Source organism: Nothoprocta perdicaria, unplaced genomic scaffold (assembly GCF_003342845.1).
Source record: "Nothoprocta perdicaria isolate Ctin4 unplaced genomic scaffold, notPer1 scaffold_21, whole genome shotgun sequence".
NCBI classification, from domain to species: Eukaryota; Metazoa; Chordata; class Aves; order Tinamiformes; family Tinamidae; genus Nothoprocta; species Nothoprocta perdicaria.
This window is the reverse complement of record NW_020455316.1, coordinates 4,221,472-4,244,627: the sequence shown is the minus strand read 5'-3', so window position 1 is coordinate 4,244,627 and position 23,156 is coordinate 4,221,472. Positions and strand designations below refer to the sequence as shown.

Below are 23,156 nucleotides of genomic sequence, written 5' to 3'. Positions count from 1 at the left end.
ACAAATGTCTCAGACATAAAGGATAAGAACGTGGCCAAGGCAGACAGAAGTCGAAGTTGAAACCATCGCAARGCTGACATATGGTACCCGCTCAGGAAGCTCCTCTCTCTCAGGTATGAAATTCCACACTGCACTGGAATGATATTTGGTCTGCCTGAACSGAAGCCTTACGTACCAGCTGTTCCATCTGAAATGCATAGTTGTTAAATGAAACTCATGGACTCTCTTGATCAAAAAATCCTAACCCAAAATGTTAGCTTTTTCTCCTCGTCTCAAAAGAAAWTTCTCCCACAAACCTTGACAAATTCTATTTTAGGACTAAGATTTCAAATGCAAGGTGCACACATATGTTCTGGAGTCTGTGTTTTTAATGGAATCTGTARTATTTTCTCTCTTAACAGAACAGAATATTGGACAGCATTTGGAGAAGTTTTATGTTTATTTAAAAATGAGAAAAAAAAATGAAAGCAGAGAAAGTTCTTGCTTAGTTTGATCTACTTTTACATATCATTACTCTAATGCTGAAAAAATATTCTACTGCTCCAAAATCCAAACTAGGATGCCAAAGAGTAATTTCGATGCTGAGGAAAATATCCTCAAATAACACAAGTCCATAAATGTAATAAATTTGAGCTATACTAGCTCATACCAGCTAGGAATCTCTTCATTGTCTTCTCTTGATCACTTAATATTTTGGATTTTGGGATACCAAAATCTCACCTCTTTCTTCACTAATCTTAGTAAGGTCAGTATTGCAATTTTGATCGGATTGCCTGTTACATACTATTTCAACTGTAGTAGTTCRTGGAATCTTTTACTAAAGCCCTTGTTTAATTCAAAGCACAGTGAAAACAAGCAATAAACCACTGAGAACAATCATTTGAGCTATAAAAAGGGAAAAAATATTCTCTGTCCTTGGAAAAGGAGTCTTGAATGAGGGTTTCAGAGAAAAACTTCAGAAGAGGAAAACCAAGCACTGGCACGTGGGCCAGCGGGGACTGCCAAGCACTCACATCCCAGTATGTCACACTAAGCCTTGTGCTTAGTTCACCTAAGAAGGTTTCACTCCAGCCTGCTTTTACAAGGGGAACAAAAGTAGGAACAAAAGCATATGAACTAAAGATCATCTAAAACCCCAAAGGCTGACGTGGCTACCAGAAATTTATTGCTAATTCCTTGAGGGTGACTGGTCTTCCCAACCACTGACATGCATTTCACAAGGCAAAACAGAAAGATTAAAACAAAACCAGAAACAAAGCTGTCCCAAGAGCCAACAAAGGCAACTGAGATGTACACACTATTATTTTTGACCTGTATAAGAAGATATTTATCTCCATTAGGCTGGATCAGCAGCATGCCACTTCASGTGGAGAATTAAAAAAAGAACAATACAAGATTCTCAGCAAAAGTGATCTGATGGCACCTCTCCTAAGGTTCACATATTTGATAAAACATTTCTACCAACAGGAGTTTTTAGAGGAAGAAARCCCCAAACAAGAGGTATGTCTGTGTCAAGCACAAAAATTTCAGAGTCAATAACAAGGAAAAAAAAAAACAATTAGGAACATAACAGTGGGGGGAAAAGATCAAATTAYTTGCAGAATTCACTGCAGACTTTCCAAATCAAGTTAGAAGAGTAGAATTATTTTCTGTTTTATTTTCTGTTATTGGCTCCCTTCTTTTTGCCAAGCATATCAGGCAGGCTATTTGTTACCGTATCACATTTGGTTTGTATACGAACCCTTGGCATTTTAGAGCACAGCAACCCTGTGCTGCAAGTCAGCAAGGGAGTTTGAGCCACGCCAAAACACATACTGCCATGGCACTGTCAGCTTTGCTTTATGAATTTGCACACACTTTCTTTCCAATCAAAACCAGGGCAACAATCCTGTCAGTGAAAGATGCCGCCTTACACAGCACTGTGCTTCAGCACAACCAACTATCTAAGGCATTTCTGCAATATCCAAATGCCTGGGCTTAATCTTTTGCGAAGTACTTGCACATAAATTACGGAGGAAACAACTCGTGGAAATGGCACCAGACCCAGGTTTCCATTTGGTTTTGTCCTCTTCCATCCACACCTGCCAAACACAGAGGCACACACCCATTATCAAATCATAGCACCATGAAGAAAAGAACAACTTTCCTTTATTTCTTTCCAATCGCTGCCCCTATGGGAGGGAAGGCTATGCCAAAGGCATAAGTGGAAGAAATGGTTTATTTCTATGCCAGAGGCATAAGTGGAAGAMATGGTTTATTTCTAGAATTAGTGTATTTACATACAGCAGAAGGCAATAACAGCATGCTTTTGCATAACATCATCCTTGAGCACGTTCCCAGGCAGTGCACAATGAGGTTTCCTCTGAAGTTCCAGTTAAAACAGAGAAATGTCTTCCAACCTTCTCCATTAGTGAGACTAAGGGAGCAACTGAGGCAGGATCAGCATCCTTATTCCCTTGAAAATGTTTTGAATAAGAGTATGGAAGGCCAGGTTCACCTACTGCCTCGAAGGACAATCTTTTTTTAATTTAAAAAAATTATTCTGAGCTCACACACACGTAATGCATATATTCTTGGAGTAACATCTCTACTGACATGCTCTGCTAAAATTTTCAAGGCCTGTCAAGAAGGTCCCTCTGCTCAGCTGCTCTGCTCTCTCGTGCATCCAAGCCATTAACAAAGATCCTACAGGGAATGGGCCACAGTGTCGATCCTTTGGCACACAGCCAGTTGCCGGTCTCCAGCTGGAGGTTCAGCCTGTTGCTGATCACCAGCCCTTTGAGCCCAGCAGTTCTGGCCCTGTTCGATCCGCCTCACTGTCACTGTTTCTATACCGAAATGTTTAATATAAAGATCTATTTTAGGGCCATCTTTCAGTAAGAAGTGCTGCGATGACATCCAAACGTTAAGTTTATTGTTATTTCAGGACTGCCCACTTGTGAACATTTATTGTAAAAATTGAGGTCTATAGAAGTCTGAGCCCTCCCAGTGATACAAATTCCTGCTTTCATGGTGTTCCAAAGCACTTACTTTTAGTCCCATTCCTTAACTTTTCACCCAATCTGCTGCCTTAATCACAACAACWGCTCGGTTCCAATTTCGGATTCCTAACACCTTTGCATCACAGCCTGCTTAACTCAAAAGCATTTAGCACCTCCATTATCCAAGGAAAGGATGGATCAACCTCCTCCCTGCTCTTAACGTTAGKGCCTACTTCCAGCACCTCCCATTCCATAGAGTTACATCGTCTATAATTGTTTTTCCTCCTTTTCAGCCTACTTCTCATCACAGTTGCACTGGCTGCTCTGTAACCCATATTTCATCCCAGCAGCGAGATACCTCTGCTTTTAAACCCAGCTCACAACTGGCAATCTTCTACACCAGCTCTTGAAGACCACTGGGTCTATCAATGCAGGCAATGAAAACCTAAACTATAGCTTAAATATAGATAAAAAWCAGATAAAATGCCTGGACCAATTGAGAAATACTGCCACGGAGTAAGCCTAGATGATAAACAGACCTTTCAATTTTGAGAGGGAAAGATATTATCTAGTAAATTATTTTTAAGATATTTTGACCAATGATCAGATTGRTGAGAAAATAAACAGTTGTAAGTTGCTTCTGTGAACTAAAGATTGACTAGTTTTGTCAGCTGAAGCACTCTATCAAAACCCTATGAACAACAATAAATTTACTAATTTAAATTCGTAAAACTCAGACCTACACAGTGCAATATAATCTTTATAGTGAAAACAGCTTATTTTGAAGTTACAACAAAATCCTCCATACAYGTGGGATGTAATCTGTGTTTTAAGAATGGCTGATGACTGGAGAAGGAAAAAATATATATTCTATTTATTTATATTTATTTGTAAATACAAATAAATATTATTTGTATCTGTGTAATTTTACATATATGACATGTGGGTTAAGTTTACTACCTAAAAAGTCTTTCTTCCCTCCCTCACTCCCACAATAGATCTTCTTTACTATCTACTAACATAATAAAACACGTTTTCTGCAAAGTATTCAGCCAATACTGAGAGTCAGTTATTTTAATTAATGACTCACAGTTCAATGAAAAATTCAGTATAGCTCATTTTCCTATGGTTTAAATAGCCTAATATTAAAACTTTTATTACTTTGTCATCTGAAAGCGATAGGAATTTTTTTCCTTTCCTGCAGAAATTTTCCATTTTGGCAAATAGTAATTTAAATATCCCAATTTTTTGGCAGAAAAGCAAAGAAGTAAGATTTGGGAATACTGCTACTCTCCTCTTAAATTCCACCTACTTAAATCTGCAATTTTCAATATCTTGCTTTGGGAATTGCAAGTGCTCTTCTCCTGTGCTGAGAACTAGGTGCAACAGGTCTTTGCTAGTTAAGGTGCAAAAGAAAGAAAGAACTAGGACAACAGTACTAAAGGCTTTTTCTTTTCTTTTCTTTTTTTTTTTTTCAGTTTTTGCTTTGGGCTTACAGGTGAATAGAAAATACAGCAATTCTGGTAGAAACAAACAATTTAAACAGTCTTAGAGTCTTAAATGTGTTGTCCTGTGAAGCAACAATCTGTCCTCATGAGTGGACCACTTCAAGACAGAGTGAAAGAGGGGCTGGGATGGAGGGATGGAAGCACAGAGAAGCACAGAGAAAGGTTTCTGTTAAGATAAAGCAGCTGTCACAGCTGGTGTCTTGCTGAGAGTTTGCCTTGCTCCATGCAAGAAGTCAGACGAAAACACTCTGGGCGTAAAAGCTGCTCGTCTAGAAAAGAGGCTACAGTAAATGAGCTCTTGCTCACACTGAAGGCTGTCTCCACAGTGTTCTGCCTCCGAAAATAACTATTACAGAAGCACCATCAGAGAGTTATCTAAAAGCTATTTGCAATATATGATGATATAGGTAACAAGGCAGCACACAAGGAAGTAAAACAAGACAACAGGAACAAACCTTAAAGGAACATATTCTCATTCTGTACCTTATTTAATGCTTAGAACAATGCTACAGGACAGCAAAATACATATGGATATTGTTAAAAAATAAAAGCTCTCTTAAACATTTTTCCTTTAAAAAAATCTGTCGTTATAATATTTTATATATTTTTATAATTATCTGTATCTACAGATAAAGCACATWAACTTGTTAGTTTGCTTCCACTGGGCTTTCTATCATCTAGCTATTAAAAAAAACATTTGTGTGAACAGCACTGGAATGTTACAATTTAAAATTGTTGAATTTTAGAAGAAAGCATTCTATAAAAACAAGAACTGAAATGTAGATTATATACTTACCCTGACATTTACCAATCCTTAACTACCACAGCTTAATAAAAAATGAAAATTTCCTTTGAACTACCACCAGGGTGGTGGAAAAGTGACTCATGAYTTGGGAAGTATAATAAATCTTCTTATCAGTAGTTTACCTGTCTAAGTCAGATGTCAGCCTTTCAAAATTCTGCAGAATAGTGTAAACCTGGACATCTTGACTGAGAAAGCAAGGTGGCAATAATCCATGGATATTCAACTGTTGCCTCTCCTCCAAGGTAAAAGCCATGCCCTGTAAAAAAAAAAAAAGGAATGGTATAATTTTCAAGAATATTTTGCAGAAAAAAACGGCACAGGTAAAGCCAATATTAAAAATCATTTAATAGCAAACAAAATTATCAATTATGCAATGATTTGAGGAAGAGTTTTTAAACAAGTTATACTGGAACTGCCCTGTACAGYGCAGTAATTCCATCCCAGCACAGAATGAGTTAAGAGCTTCCAACACTGCAACACGATTCCCTGCAAAGTCTATGAAGACACAATTGAAGAGGACAGCAGCAGCCCAGGGGCTCTGAAACAACAGTGAATATTCTACAGGTTTCAAACACTCATTTCTTCGGCTGTCTTATAAACATGAAGCATTGAAAATACTCAGTTAGATTGTAAACAACATCCTTTTAATATCTGGAAATATTTTGTGATCTTGCTTCTCTCAGTGGCTCCTGTGAATTTYAATGGAGCTGTGGTGCCTTTATACAAAGGGCCTCCTAAGCCAGCCCTTGTGAAGTCAATCAGCAGAAACCTGCCCAGAGTGAACTTGAACTCGGGTTCAAGCTTGCTTTGTTTTGCAAATTCACCTTTACTTATGCCAAGATAAATCTCTGTGCAGACTCACTCGATTTCTTTTTAGCACCCAGAAAGAAGTTCAAGAGCATTTAGTATATTCTGGGGCTGGCTGTAAAACACTTAACACTGTTGCTTTAACTTGCTGACTGCTAGAGACTGTCTAGTCTCTAGTCTCTAGACTGTCTCTAGTTGTTTTTGAAGAGGTCTGCCCATTTGAAGCATCTTCCAAAGTTCTTCAAGCTGTCATAGAAAACAGTAATAAATAGTTATCATGTGTTTAGTACTTTTTACACTCATATCACGCATTCAAACTGTTGGAAGTTTTGACTTTCCTATAACAACCAGCGCCAGTCAGGACTGATAGATGAAATCAAATCTCACAGTTTTAGGGTATAGAAATGAATGTCACTCGTTTCTTTTGCATATTGAGCTGCCATATTTAGGCATTTGGTTTAAACCATAAACACTAGCTAGCGACTCCACAGGCTGAATATTACATTCTCATTCCAGAATTGGTATTGACAATTCTGCAAGCATCTTGAGGTTAACACAAAAATACCTAAGAAGTAATGTACTTGTAACACGTTTAGCATCTCGCTTACAAATATTCAAAAGTTAATGTACCACAGGATAAGCAGCGTTTGTATGTATTTGTATGCATACATGTAGTTTCTTGGTAAAGTGTGAAAAAAAAATATTTATTTATACTCATAAGTCATTGCCCCTTGAAAAAATAAATAATAAAGAAGACAATCTACCACACTATCTGCACTAAAATACCATTAACAAAATTGGCACCCTTCACTGAAATGATGACCCCAGGAACAGAAAAAATTAAAGATAAACTTTACTGAACATCCAACAAATCTCAGTCTATTGAACATGCTCCTCCCATACAAAGACTGGAGTGAAGTCAAGTTTCATAAAGATCAGTGCTTGCTTTGCTGTACTTTTCCATACAAGCAGCATTTCCAAAGTGTACGCAACCCCTTTCAGAAGTGTACACAAACTTTCCTTGACCTTGCATGGATTTTCGGTGCTCCTAAATGCCATTGAGTGTCTTTATCTCCCATTCTATTTCGRATGGCTGAAGCACAGGGCAGCGCTTCCTGGCAGTTTATTCAAAGCCCATTCCTCCATTTTCAAKAGACCCTCTATGGCTAAAGCCAAACACAGAGGAGTTGTGCTCAAAGATGCACGTGCACACACGCATGCACACACACGATTCAGCACCAGTTCCAAATGGCTGGAGTTTGGACAACAACACAAGCAGAGCTATCAGGGTCAGCAACAAAGCAGCAATACAGTTATTCCCTTCCTCTCCTTTTCCCCCATTTCTATTAATGAAATAGTCTGCAATAAGATATTTTAGAAGTCTGGGTTTTCCCTTCACTTCCGGAATAAGATATAGACTTTAATTATTACTACAGGATTTACCCTTTTATTGGAAAAATATGCATTAAAAAAAAGACMCGTGGAAGTTAAGACATTTTGCCAAATGTCTTTTTTAGAAATAGCTTTGTCTTGGAGTAGCATATTTTCCACATGTTGCTACAGTTCCTGCAGTAAGTGTTAATTTCTTTTGGGCAGGACTACAAAAATACAAAAGCCATATATAACTGGTATGCTCTACAGGGTTTTAAGAATTTTTTACTTACTTAATGCTCTTCTCTTTGGCATAGATATTTTTAATTTTTTTTTAATTGCAAAGAGAGGATATTAGCTCCTTCCTTTTCTCAGGTGCTACACATGCTCATAAAAAAATGCCATCATTGAAACCTGTTGCACAATGATTTAACAAAAAGGAGAAATCCATTTTAATGCAATAGGCACAGGCTGTTTCAGCTGCTTATACCAGCAAGAGCTGCCCGATGGAAGGCCTATGGTCTAAGTGGCAGATGTCTCACACTACTTTTTCATCCTCTCCTTCCTCTCCCAGATTTATTATTACTTTTTTTTTTTTTAATATCTGCAGTGTTGTTTCGCAGTTGCCCAGCAGAGAGGGCTCTCGGTTCAGCTTGGTTTACCGGCTCCCAGGCTGTGCACACCTGGGTGGCACAGCCATCTAAAGGGGACCTCAACTGTAGCAAAAGGTAGGGAGATTTCTGTTTTGCACTCCGTCTTACAAATAAGTTGTCCAAGAAAAACAGCAGTGTAACCATTTCAAAGATTAAGAGGCTTGCTATTTTACTCACCTATTTGGGACTTTGCTTAATTCATTTTTTCTTCATTGATTATTCCTTCAAAGTTATACATCACAGACATTAGACAAACTGTGATTTGCAAGTCTCCAAAACAAGGGCTTGCAGGTCTTTGAGCCTTTTGGTAAAGCTGCAAGTCACTCTTCAACACCTATCTCCCTCCCTTTCCCAAAACCTTGAGACAACTCCTGTCATGCCTTGTACAGAAAACTCACCARGTCTGGTTTTCTCTTTTTCATTTTCAGGAAGTTCAATTCACTGCAAATACATTTAATTGGAAATTCCTCTCTCCATCTGTAACAATGTGAAGTTACTTATTCGTGGCAGTGATGTGTATCTCCACACATTTTTATCTGTATTCTTTCAATATYTGTCCTTATACCAGTTCATCAGCTCAGCTTTCAGCTACAGTTTATCATGTGTGCAGCCTCTACCCTCTCTCCCCACAAGCCTCCATTACATGGTCATTTCATTGCTATTACTCGTACATCAAGCCTTTTGTTGAGTTGCATTACTGAAGAGTCATGAAGCAGAATGAGCAGCCCAACATTATTTTGTGTCCTTCTTTTTGCACTGTTTTTTAACTGAGTTCTGAGACACTGCTTGAAAAGACAGAAAACACATTCAAATGTTTCAAGGGTTGCCTCAGATCACTATGCACTAATGACCTTCAGCATCGCCAAGTGTAACCAGACCAACCCCAAATAAGGTTAATTCCAGAGATCCTCCTTCCATTTCTTTAAAGATCTTACCTTGTTTGGTTCTAACAGACCAAGATCCCATTAAAAAAAAAAAAATCTAGGCCTTGTGTAAAAAGCAGGAATGAATCAAAGATCCCACCCTTCATCTGGAGGTAAAAACCCTCTCTCCATCTGCCAGCTTGGCTGCAGGTATGTCCCAACGCTGCACACAGGGTGCTCTCTTTGAATAAGAAACCACGTTCACTTCCAAGGTTCTCAGACTTGGTGACGTTTCTCACAGCCCTGACAGAAGACTAAGTCCAATAAGACTTCAAGTCACCCCTGGGACTCAGGAGACAACCAGCAATACCAACATTCAAACTCGAGTACCAACATACATATCTGAGAAGAATGGATCTAAGCATGAGGGGGAGAAAGAAAGGAAGTGGAAGGTATAAATGCATAGCAAGGACATATATCTATAACACTATATATTCTACAGCAAAAAAAATGTCCATCTGAACCATTACAGCTTTCCGCCATGTATGGCTGATCTAAGACAAATGCTACTGGAGAAAAACCACAGGTGCTGACATATTTGGGCAAGAGCAGATAAGCAGATTCACCATCGTCTTATAGTCCATCAAATGTAAAAACCCTTCTCACTAAATAACTCATTATGGAGATTAAGTGGTGAACTACATCTTGCAGGAGCCACCCAAATGTGAGCGACTCAGCTGTTCACAACATCTGCTGCTGGGGTTGGCAGGAGGAGAGCTGGCGCTCGGCCACCCCGGGAAGGCCCTTTCTGGAAGGGCTGGCAACTCCGCGCGTTCTCCAAGAGGCAGGGAAGTGCTCCGGCAGGCGACGCGTGCAGAAAATCCTGCAGCTGCCTGAAATACCACTCTGGTGAAGATTGGAATCAATTCTTTGAGCAAATAATCTCATAGAATCACCCTGCAATTTTGTACCCCTTCAAAAATGGAAAAGAAAACAAGGCAAAAAAAATATATTCTCCAGTTGCTGGAACACAGCATTCTTTCCTCACGATTTCCCAGATCGCAGCATTATTACTCAATTCCAGTTCCACACCATCCTGGACTGGTCACACCATTTTTGCACAAGATTGTTTCCATAAAAAATTCAGCACAACTGTCTTAAACTAAGAGGTAGATGCAGCTGTTAGGAAAACATGAGCTTTGGGGTATATGTAGTTGTTTCCAAGCAAATCTTCTACTGTTGAACTTTCTGCCTTTAGTAATTTTGGCTTCTCATACTACTGTTCTAGATAGTGAGGAATCCAAGCCAAAAGCAAAAAACAATTTTCTTTATCTTAAGAAACAACTCTTATGTGGAAAAATCAGCACAATGTATAGTAATGTATACAATGTATGCTGTAAATACAAGTAAGTATGATTAAGTCCTGTCAGGACTGCTGCAAAAGATTACAAGCACAGGCAATTCTTACACGGGTATCTCAAGGAACACCTCTTTCCTGGACAGCACTTTATACCTGTCTGGTTGCAAAGTACTCCTGTAGATGAGGAGACAAAGTCATCTTTTTAATACTACAAACTCACACTTTTCTGTTATTGAGGGTCATCTTTTGAACTTCAGGAAAAAAATGGCCCCAAAACTGTCAAATGACATTAACTGTGAGATCTTCATTTATTTTGAGGAATGATTTATTGCAAAAATAAATAAATAAATGTGTTACATATATACATGTGTAAAAGAAGAGCTTGAACAGCAGAATCCAGTTTGATAAAGAAAATTCAGAATGATTCGAATTTGGATAATAAACATAATCCTTTTAAATGGTCCCCATGAAGTCAGGGGCAAGAGATGAGAAATGCATCTGCAAGATGCATTTGCAAAATGAGAGGGATAAACATGATCAGCCGAGAAGAAGCTACAYGTTGCAGATGTGCAGCGGGAAGTTGAGGGATGAATGCTGAATATGAAAATATAAACTTTCTGTTGCAGTCCTCTGACAACCCACACAGATTAGCTCCATTTTTCAGATGCAAAAATTTGTCACCATTTGTAAAGCAGTGTCTAAGCAGTGTCTTTTGCCTGCAAGCAAAAGGGTCACTAGCGAAGCAGAACTGCTACCTTTCAAAAATGCATCTGCCTTCCCCCAACAGGCACCTCAGATTTCGATTTGTGCATTAGCTGGGAACACTGGTTAGCCCTGTGTTATGCATTACAGATTAAGATTTTAAAAATCTGCACATAAATCAATGGTTAATATTCCATTTGCTTATTTGGCAGGAGAGCATCTGTGCTCTTTTGGAAGAGCACTTGGGCACAGGCACCCATCAGCACTTGTGATACTCTAAGTATATTGACGGTAAATGAGAAAAAAATGAGAAAAAGAAAGAGAAAAAAAAAAAAGAGAAAAATGGGAAAAAAAAAGAAAGCTAAAGTTGATGAACACAGCATTGGCCATACAAAACAAAACAAAAAAAGAAAAAGAAGAAATTGTACTAGGTTCACCTGTAAAATGCCAGAGGGTCCAGGCTTTGCTTTGTACAGTTTTTAAAATGCAGCTTTTAACTAAGTTAAAAAGCTATATTCTGACATTGAATATTTAGAATTTCATAGTTATTTTTCATAATAGTCAAAGCATCTCTGCTGCAGCATTTTGCACGTACAATTTCTTCAGGTTTCACGGAAAGCTGAAAGGCCAGAAGCAGCCCAATTCTAAGTGAATACGATTTTCAAACTGCAAACTTAAGGAAAAAAAAAAAAAGTAGTCACAAGGGGAAACTGAAACAAAAGTCACAAGCAGCTTCCAACAAATAATGCATGAATAAACACAGAAGCTAATAAACACACTCAGGGCCTTCTGACTCAAAACAAATGCAGATGGCCAGGAGGAGAGCAGACTTCTCTTGGCAAATTCCTCATGGGAATGTGTGGGCAACTTGGCAGCCCCGCAGCGAGCTGGTAACAGTGCCCGCATACAGCATGACTCAGGCCTGCACATGAGAACAAACACGTCACGGCGCTTTCATTCTTCCCTTCATCTGCTGTAAACAAGTATCTGAAAGTAAGCTAGGAAAAGTATTTTAGGAGAGTTACTGTATATATTTGCTTTCTTTTACGGACACAAAATCAAAAGCCATTGAGTTGCATAAACTCTTCTCACTTTGTGATGATTGTATTACACAAACAGCAGATAATAATAAACTGAAGTCATCAAGATGATAATATATAAAAATATGTAGCATGCTGAGACATAATGAAGATTGGGAGTGAGCCTGCAAGAAGATACTAAGTATTTATATGCAAGATAAAGCGCTCTCATTATAATTTATGTGTATATATATATACACACACACACATGTATCTTTATTAAAAAACAAAACAACAACAAAAAAGTACTAAAGAACAATCCAGTGCAGTGCAGAACACATATCTTGCATGCTTTCAGTCACAGCCAGGTATCTTAAAAGCAGGTTTAACATAAATTTAAAGCCATAAGGTGATCTACAGACTATAACAAGATAAAAGGGGACAGAAATCTGCAGCCTTCTGCCTCCCAACCCCATAGACCCCTATAGCATATCTACAGCACCTGCAACTCAGGATAATAAAGATGCTCAGGGACATTTGCGCAAATTCTGCTGCATTGCAATTAGGTTYTGGAATCAGCTCCAGTTGTTAATGATTTTCTTTCCCCTACCTTTTGCCATGCCACCCATGTAACGTTCTCCTAACAGGCCCTTCAGTGTGAGGGGAAGGGAAGGTGCCTTTCTAGATCCCTGTGACTGTGGGTAAAGGGTTACCAGGACACAGAAAGCAAAAATAAGTGCTGAGAGGGAATGAGTGAAGTCTCCAGAGAACTCCTAAGGTCCACAGAGCACAGCAGTTTTACTGACAAGCTCTGGACACCCAAAATTGCCCCATCTGTACCAGGCCACCTGCGCACACCCACATCAACGAGCTGCAGGACTCAGGCCTAGGCAGGTCTACAAAAACAAACATGAGAGGGGAGAGCTGAGGGCACTACTTGAGCGGGAACCTGCTTTTCACAGCACCAACTAGGTTCTACTAATAATAACTGCTTCATTAATACAAGTTTTTAAATAGCTTTTGATAATAATTTTGAATATTTATATATATTAAATATAGTAAATAATATTATTTATATTTCACTGCAAGAGTCTAGGAAATATTCCCTGTGACTTGTGTGTCTCTCAAGTCGATCCCCTGTCAAGACAATTTACAACAGTGTAGACCGACCTGTGGCAGTGCCCTGGCTTGCTGCAGGCAAGACCAAACACAGCAACATGAAACTCAGTTCAGACTGCAGACCCAGAGAAGCTGAATAAATATTCAGCTTTTTTTTTTTTTTTTTTTGGTCCCTGCCTAGTTCTAAACCACTTTGATTAGTTTAGAGCTGCCTTAGGGATTTCTATCCCCTGAGATGGAGCAATGCCAACCTATGAAAGCTCTGGCTGCTGGAAGTAGGCCAGGAGGAGACAAGGGCCATTCGTGACATTGCTTTTAAATTGGCTACGTTCTTAGGACAGATGCCAATTATCAACATAGAGTACCTATATTATAGGTCAAAAACACCGTTTGCAGACCACTTAGAACCAGAAGCTCTAATCACCTAATCAATGGTACCATAATTAATCTTGTTAATTACCACCTTACTAATATAATCTTTCTTCTGTAGATGTATCAGTGTACAGTTATATGCTTGGAAGTGTAATTTAGATTAACTAGAACTAAAATTTAACACACATTAGTAATTTTTTTCCTTTTAATAAAGCCTTTGCTAAGTTTTACCAGACCATATTTGAAATTCTTATTCTACTTAAGAAATAAATCATTTGTACAGAGGATGGTGTGAGGCAGTGCTGGTAGAGCTATGGTGACGGACACTTGCAGTGCTATCACGGGAGTAAACTAATATGGAGTCTCCATTTCTAAAGGGAATTTAGCTAGGCATAATATCAGCTGGCATCTGACATACGGCCAACCAGAATGATTCCAAATGAAAATGTCAAATACAAGTTCTCGAAATTTAATTATTTTATAAATAGAGCATAGCACAGTCTCGAAGTATGCATTCTCCAATATGCAATATTTACATTTGCAAAATAATATATTATTTGAGATTCAGTCAAGATTCCCATGTAGGCAGAGGAGGAATTTCCATGAGTGCCAAAAAATCCATCTGTTTAAAAAATCTACTTATCCAAATACAGGTTAGTAATCCATGAAATCCTGCGAGGATTTGATAAACCTGATATGCTTAGCAGATTTTACTGTTGCCTTTCAGAGACTAAACTAATTACCAGCTACTGTATTCTGTGCTTCTGACCAGACTAAGCAACGCGTTTCTCTTCATCATCATGATAAATAAATAAGTTTTTTAAATACTGTAACATAAAACTGCTCTATGTAAGGTAGAAGGCAATTGTAATATGAAGGGCTTTCTCTTCTAGTACTACAATAGTAAAAAAGATAAAATCTAAAGAAAAATAGACTAAAATATGCAGCTCAAATGGAAGGGAATAAAAATAAATAGCAGATGGCATATTTCTGCAGAATTACTGCAAAGAAGGTGCAGACTTGCAGGTTTGTTTGGTTTCCACACAGACAGACTAGCATATTTTATATACTGCTTTGCAGTTGCTGCCACAGTGTAAATCTGACTTATATGCTTTTCTTCTTCCCCCATTTCACCCTGGGTAGACTTTTTTTCCTTGAAATTCCCCACCATCGCTACTGTCAGCATGGTACTAAAGCAGGAAGATCAGTGCATTGTAAGGGCTCCTGCACACTTGGAGCTGCACCAACCATACGGACAACAGCAGCCKCTCCCTGTTGCATTGATGGGGTAAGAGGAGGATGGTCAGTCTGAAGAACTAACAAGATTTGACCTGCAGATCGAGGCCACTGAAACGTGCTGACACTAGTGAGATGATAGACAGATTACTAACGTTTAGCACAGTGCCTTGCTGTGTCTATTAGTGATGTTCCTACTCTAGACTGATGCTCTGGGCTCTCTCTCAGGTCTACGGAGAAGGACTTTCAAGACAGACTCTGTGAGGTACCCCTTTCTCTTTGCTGGACTATGATGAAATGTAAATTGAGATGACTACTAACAACCAATAAATAATAAATCAGCAAGGATTTATATTACCACAATTCATCATCCACAAGTCTTTTGAATGATACAGCCATGTGTAGCACCATACAGCATTTGCTTTTAAAGAGGCTAACTAAGCGTTTCAGATGTAGTTCTATACAAGTGACCCAGCAAGAATTAACAGAAACTAACTTAAGAACTAACTTAAATCTTCTTTTTTTGGATGCAATATAAAGTGGTTTTATGCTTGCAAATTCTGTATTTGGTAGCATTTATTTTCAGTAAGTCAATTTCTAACCAGGCTTTAACCATTCTTTTTAGCAGGTAACATATAATAGTTTCTTTTTGTGGCAAACAGTACAACAAAATATCCCTCCAAAATCTGATATGAGTTTCCCAGTCAAATCTGAATTCAGATGCACAGACTTTAATAAAAGAACTACTCAAAAGCAGCTGCCTTTGACAGAAAGGTATTTTTAAGGAGGTWATTCCATCCAATATTTATTTTCCTCACCTGATTTTTCAATTCCTTGATTAGCATCAAAATCCACCAAAATAATGAGGTACCATGAGCTTGGCTCAAGAAAAATAACCTAACTGCTACAGAAATATTGCACAGTCAAACTCTTCATATTCACCTGTGACTAGGATTAAGGTGCAATTCATTTCTTGAGCAGCAGTGAATGGAATAGGAAGGCTTCTAGCAGGAGAGATGGGAATTGCTGACCATGATCCAGACCTCCCCAATCCTGTGCCTGAGCAGGGACGCTGCACAAGCAGCCCCATCCCTTCCAGCTCTTCAGCTGGGACTAGGGTGAACCACAGGACACAGGACAGGTGGCGTAGAGGGAAGRTGAGTTCAGCAAGGCACCACAAATAGTATTGGTATAAACCATAAAAATGTCAATCTAATAATATAATATTATCAATATATATGCCCACTATATATTACATATAATATAAAACATAATTATCTTGAGGTATTGCCTATTTCCACTCATTTTACCTGGTTCTGAATGAACTAAATTGAAACTAACTTCTTAGAATAAGGTAGAGGTAGACTCTCCTACAGTTCACATGTAGTACACATGAACAAAACAGGGATATCGGACTTTGTAATGGGTCGTTCAAGCTAAGTAAGCCTCTGCACCTCTTCTTCCTCTCCTGTGTGTGGTTTCTTTCCAGGGATAGTTCCATTCCAGCATTACTGTAAAAAAAATTCTGGTCATGGTAAGACCTACCCACAGAAATTTACATTTTGGGGTGGGAATCAGTTTGAGCTTAACATCTGAAGTTAGGTGTCTATATACACACATATACACTTCATCTCCAGTCATCAACTTCCTGACTAGACCTCCATTCAGAAATKCAGCTGACCAGCCACTTGCTGTCTGTCATTAGCTCCTTTGACCATACAGGAGTTTAGATACCTAGAATAAATGCAGAYACGTACATTTAAACATCTTATTCTCAGATAAGTTTTACCTTTACTGTATACYTGTGCCCATTACATAATGTAGTTAAGCTGTAAAGTCCTAAAGATCCCATCAAACTATARCCTTATATCTGTTAAAAGCTCCTTGAGCACTCAGGGAATTGATGCCTTTGTTTTAACCATTTAAAGCAAGAAATGCAACACAGCAAGAAGTAAATAAGCACAGCAAATAAAAGACATACAGCTTTAACCACTGTGACTTACATACATTCTTATATTTACATAAGTGAGGACTTTGTATAAAGGTTGATGTACCTAACTGTTCATGTGGCTAAAATTAAGCACATGCTCATTTTAAGTTTGCATGAACCAGATCCATTTGTTACACATACTTTTTTTTTGGTACTTTTTTTGTATATTCTAAGAATATTGAAGCTAAGGCTTTATCTATCCAAATATATCTTCTTCTTTGAGTAAATTCCCTTCTTCCTTGAGCAAATTCATTCTCATTTCCAGTGTGCAGCGGCTTTGGCTTATGGTGAATCTTATTTAAACATCAATTTAGGTTTTGGCATTCATTTAAACCTTATAAATTTCTAAAATTTTGTCTCCTTTATAATGCATTTTTGTTATTGAGAAGTGTATGTACAAAAAAAAAAGGACAAAGAAGTTTCTAAATGGTAACTCAATAACAAAAAAGCATGGAATATTTAGTAAAACTGCCAGTGACCAAACCTCCAGCTGACTGCCTGGAGGCAGCTTATTTCAGTCAGCCCAGAGATACCGCTCAGCCATTTCAGAAGTCTTTCCTAGTGAAGAAGGTCATGTCGAGTTATATGAACTTCCTTTTTGCTATTTAGACTAAGCTCCTTTTTTTTTTTTTTGGCTTGAAAAAGTGTTAACTGTAGATTCCTCTGTGTTCCAGTAACGTTCTCATTGGTGTTTAGTACAGAAATATGCCTATTTCTATCCAGTATTTATCAGCAGGGGTGATAACTGCCTCCGTTGCCTTCACCACAGAACAGAGCTCTTGCAGATGAATTTCTCAGCTCCCTTYAGCTTTCACATATAGAGTTTACAGTCAGCTATAATGCAAAGCACTAGTTGAGCAAGTACAACACACCATTCAATCCAGATGACTCAGTTATGCTGCCCTTGGTACAGAGGGAAGCTTTGAGATGTTACAAGCAGCAGCAAATATTTCTGGCAGTTTTCTTCTGCATAGCTGATGAAGTTATTAGTGGTGAGATTCAGCTCCCAGCTTCAGATGCCTAAATATAAGTGTCTGCAGATGATCTAGATATCTAAGTTCCCATTGCAGGCAGTGGAAAACAAGAAAGTAAAAATCATTTGGGCCTAAAGACAGATTTAGCTCACCTTCAAGTACAGGTATGTAGGGTACAATGGCTCAAYACATTTGAGATGTCCTAGAATACCCTGTCTGGATGCCACTGCTGCATAAAAGCACAGGTCCTGTGTCATGTATGACAGCTACAAGCAGACTTCTCAGGTCCCTTGGAGGACCTAAGGTAGCATGATAATCTGCACTGTGACTAACCATCTATGGTCCTTTTCCATATACYAAGGTTTAGGTGTCTTGATCTGTGAGCAGAATCACAGCCAAAATTATTTATGGTCAACAACTGATCTAAGACTCAGTTGAAGAACCTTCCCAACATACCCAGTGCCAAATTCCTAAGCAAAGTTTGACAGTTTTTATTCAAATAAATTTGAGTTTCGCAGTAAAAATATTGTGTAGTGCCAATACACGTTTATTTTACTTTTATTATCCAAACACATATTTTATAACCTGAATTTCTATAAAAGTCTCATCAAACTGGTATCCAGATTCTTAAAGATCTGTTTTCTATATAATCCAGATGACTTATTTTACTAGTTTATGTATTGAACAGGAATGGACTGGGTACAACATAGACTTTTTCCCACTGGAATTTCCCTTATATGAAACATTAACCACGGGCAAAATCCTAGGAATAGGGAGATTTTTTTTCTTCTGGACWTATCTATGCTATGCATTTCATGAGCAGAAATGGCAGGCTCCAGGGCTAATATCAAACACCACAAACTAATAAAATTTTATGTGCAACTGATTTATTGTATAAGCCTCASCATAACATCAACTATCCCACAAATGTAACCAGCCTGCAAGGAAGTCATGCAGACCAGGAGCAAGAGGGAACAGCTCGCAGGTACCCAAAGTGTCCTACACTCCAAAGGAACCACCYGGAGCACAGATTTGTTGCCCTTACTGTCACTGCCTATTTGCCAGTCCCGGCAAGCTCACAAGATACCAATGTGGGTTTGCCGTTTCAGACCTCTCCTTGGTGGGTCACCAACCACCAACTTGTGTCGTGTCCCCATTAAGCGTCCCCAGAATTCACTAATGCTGCTGTTCTGAAGAGCAAGCTCTCCTGCTCTCCTTCCCAGGCCTCCCCCACCTGAAAGGGCTTTGTACTGCACCTGTGGAGAGAGGAACAAAACTTGTAACTGAGACACAGAATAATGAGGGCCAGCTCTGATGATACACTGWATGTTCTTGGAAAGACTATATGTGTATATACGTGTCATATGCAACTATAGCATTAAACAGTTCTACTAACACAATTAACTTATACTACACTTGACATCCCAAATCAAAGCAACCAGCCAGGCCTTCACACCTGCAGAACCAACTCCAGGCTCAACCCAACCAATTATTTCTGGACCAGCCTTAGGCCGACATTGATTTCTCTCTTCTTAAATATAGTATCACATAACCCAAAACTGCAAACATTAAATTGTAGTAACTCTTCGCAAAATATTTAATCCTTGAGAGCTGTACAAATTTGGGGGGTCTTTTGGGGGTCTTTGGGGGTCACCTTACCACTTTTTTTCCCTTACAAACTAGACTATAGTACAAGTGTAGAAGCAGACAGCCAATATAGTCAAGAACACAAACTCTTAAAAAAGATAAGAAAGACTTGACTATAAATATAAAAAAGAAAAATTCCTTCAGATGACAGACCCATCCTTAGTGCCTCTGAAAATGTGCATTATGAAGGGCTTGACAGGATTCTTACCATGCATAATTCAAAGCATTCACTAATGAAACAATCTGGATATGGAGCAAGAAATTCTTCACTATAAATACACATATGGCCAACATAAATATAACAAAACTCTGCATTTTATTTTCTTAAGCAGTTGATACCACATTTCCATGCTTCACTGACAGAGATACCAACAGTGAGAAAAATTGCATGTTGACTCAATATTTTTCTTTTCTTTATATACATTGTCTGTCAGTTATGGTAGCTATGTAATAATAGAGTATTATCCATTTTTCAGCTGAATACAGCTATTTCAACATACTTTTGTTGGATATAATAGGTTTCTCTGTCATGCATTTGAATTAATTTGTATTATTTGTATGACACAAATGATAAAAATTAATTCCAATTTGAATTTGTATTAATGAAACAACGTTGTACACGGAACCTATTGTAGCTTTGCTTGATGGCAGGGTCGTTTTTTCCCCTTTGATTTCTGCAGCATTCAGGGCACTCGGTTCCTCAGTAGCCATCCTCACTGCTAGAATCACTGGCATCAGATAACAGCAGTTAAGTGTGAGAAGAATGCACATAAATCTGTCATACAGTCAATATTTACACAATTAATACTTATACATCTTCTCTAAGCAGTCAGTTACTCTGAATTTTGCTCGGCTGAATACTAATTTGTGTTAAGATTCCATCAGTCTATAGCTAACACAGAAGAAAAAGAATTAGAACCAAATTTACTAGGGTAAGCTTTTAGAATGTAAAGTCAAAAGAAGAGATACAATAAGCCAGAATTTTAACCCAAGTGCTGACATTATTGCTTAAAACTACCCTTTAACTAGGGTATGGAGAGAAAGCAAACTGCTGGGGCAAGCTGCCAATATGGAAAAAGTCTGATCAAAGGAAAATTTTTACTTATGAGAATCATTCCTTTCAAAACAGGTATAGTTAAGGGATTCATACAGCTCTGCCTTTGCTAAAATGCAGGCTGTTTTATCTGCTTAGTGCAGGATATATGTATGAAAGAGATCAAAGTGAAAAGAGTCACAGAAAAACTCTGATAGATCTTTTCTTTTTATTTGAATGGTCTGCAAAAGAGATAGGCCCATCAAAAGCAAATCAAAAATCAAAAGTCTTACTAAATCAAGCTTAATTTGCAGCACTTTTCAGGCAACAGTGAGAGATCTACTCAGGCTACGGAAGGATCATGAAGTTTCATCTGTTTCATAATCAGTTAACTATAAGTCTATCTACTGCTTGAAGCACTTCAGTGATTCGTAGCAACTTGAATCATACCAGGAACATCAAAACTAATTCATCTTCGAGCAAAACCTGACACTGAATCCCGTAGAGGAACAAACTCACAAGGACACTTGTGTTCTATTTGTTTTTTAATATTCATATTATAAATCAGTACACTAAACTTATTTTATTAGTTACTAAGGTTCAAATGGCATATTCTCTTTGCTGGGAGAAGATGAAAACATGCAAAAAGGACCACAAATAAAGAGGGCCAGATAAAAAAGCAAGTTTCTCCATGAAAGTGCTAGCTAAAATCTACGACATGGCTGTAGTACCTCATCAAGCATCACTTCTTTCTTAACCTCCACAGCAGTCCATGAGAACCCCTCCTTCGGTGCATGTGGCCTCTCTGGACACTGCTGTGCAGAACTGCTTGGCTGTTTGGCATAAAAGGCACGGCCGCTTGCTGCTCTTCCTAAACCAGTTTGGATGTTGGATACTGCCAAAACTGAGCTGCTGCTGCTGCGAATCCCAGCAAGCTGCCTTGTGGCTGAAGGACCTAAAGGACTTCATCTTCGTTACRGCTGGTGAAGATCAGGAAAGCCAAATACAAAACTACTCTGTACCTAAGGTAGTCGAGGTTGCCACTGGGGATTTTGTTTTGTTAGCTGCAGTAGTTCTACCTTTATTTGAAAATATAACTTATTTCCTGGTAGCAGATAACCTTCAAATGTATCGGTCTTGTCCTTTAACRTACTCATGTACATGTTGCCCTGATAAGGATCTGCACTGCCTTCGAGGACAGGAGAAAGGGAAATAGGAAAGAAACAAAAACAAGGCAGCACATATTATTGCACAGTGCAAAATACAACACATACATACACAGCACATAATATTGCTATACAGACTGCTTCACATAAAGCTGTAGGAGCCCTGAGATATTCATAATTAATTTCTGATRGGTAGGTCCCTGGAACTTGAAAGCAAACAAAACATCTTTGTCATTTCAGCAGCGTTCCTGACTGTTTAGCCAAATCCAATACTTTCTGCTGCGTGAAATGAGAGTGAGAACAAGTTAGCACAGGTATTTTCTAGAGGGGGAAACGTGGCTCTTGGTCGTCAAAAGGGTCACCTCAGAGAAGCCCCTGGCACTGTACGGAAGCAGCAACGTTCAGCCTCTCAGCACAGCAAAGGAATCCTTGCAGGAACAGATTTCCTCCATCAGGACTGGCACTCAAAACACCACCATATGTCTAAGCTATAATATGCAAAGTTTTGCAACTGCATTTATTTTTTCTAGTAGAAAAYGTGATTTACATAGATTGAACTTTAGGATCCACTTCCAAGATTCATGAGAAAAACTGGTTTCCTTATGGTAAAAAACCACTTCTCACTGCTCACAGGAAGCAAGCTTTAATACTGCAAAATTACTGCAAAGTCACYAGCCTTGCTGGGGCCACAGGTCCAGGTTAGCTATGTCTATTTTCCTCTGACAGGAGCCAAGAGAAGCTGCTGGCTTTTCTAGGAGCAAAAAAGAAGCAGAAAAGACAGAGTATGGAGTTGTTGGAGGCTGCCAAAAGAGCGCTGCAAGAAAGCAGTAGCGAAGAAAGAGTGCAGAACTAAAGCAAAGTGATGCAACTGAAAGCAATGGAAGTGGAAAAGTTAAGCAGAAGGCTTCAGCAGAAGGCTCTAGCAGACGCCTTTAGCTGGAGAATGAAAAGCCAGCTAAGCAAGTGCAAAAGTAACAGGATTTATTTTCTAGGGTCCCTAGGATAGGGATAGGGAGCCTCAGCAGCGGAGGCGATGGGCGCTGCAGGGAGAAGGAGGCAGGACTTTCCAGTGACGTGCTGGACAAGCTGCTGCACTGAGTGCACTTAGCAGTGGCACTCACTGGACCTGGAACTGGACTTGGCCACGTTCCTTGCCCACTCCCACCTGGAATCACGTTTGAAGCCTTAAATTCCCCYGTATCAGCATCTTGGAGGGGTTTTCGTGCATCTTGACAGAACAAGCATTCACAAATTTCCACTTACATTTATGTGCACCCTTCTCACAGTGACTCTGAGTCGCAAGGCAGTGACGCAGCGGTGCGGCGATTCCCTCTCTGCTGGCACCACTGAGCAAAGCTGCTCACTCCAGACCCCAAAGGCAGCACCTCAGATGCTAAATACTAAACTTGGCAAAAGTGACAAACTGCTTTCTGAAAAGCTACCTCGGGAACAATTCTCATGGGTTGCACTATCCCGTTGAAAGCTCACAGCGATGAACCTTGAATCCTGTTTGGCTTTCAGATGGATTCACACCCCCCAAACTTCAAGTA

General features: G+C 38.9%; 1 protein-coding gene across 1 annotated transcript in view; it reads right to left on the bottom strand.

The window, feature by feature from the left end:
• ME1 (malic enzyme 1) overlaps positions 1 to 23,156 on the bottom strand; it is a 159,973-nt gene that overhangs the window by 116,611 nt on the left and 20,206 nt on the right. The window contains exon 2 of the mRNA XM_026038409.1: positions 5,417 to 5,550. Coding sequence (XP_025894194.1) covers positions 5,417 to 5,550 — 134 coding nt within the window. The remainder of the gene's footprint in view (positions 1 to 5,416; positions 5,551 to 23,156) is intronic.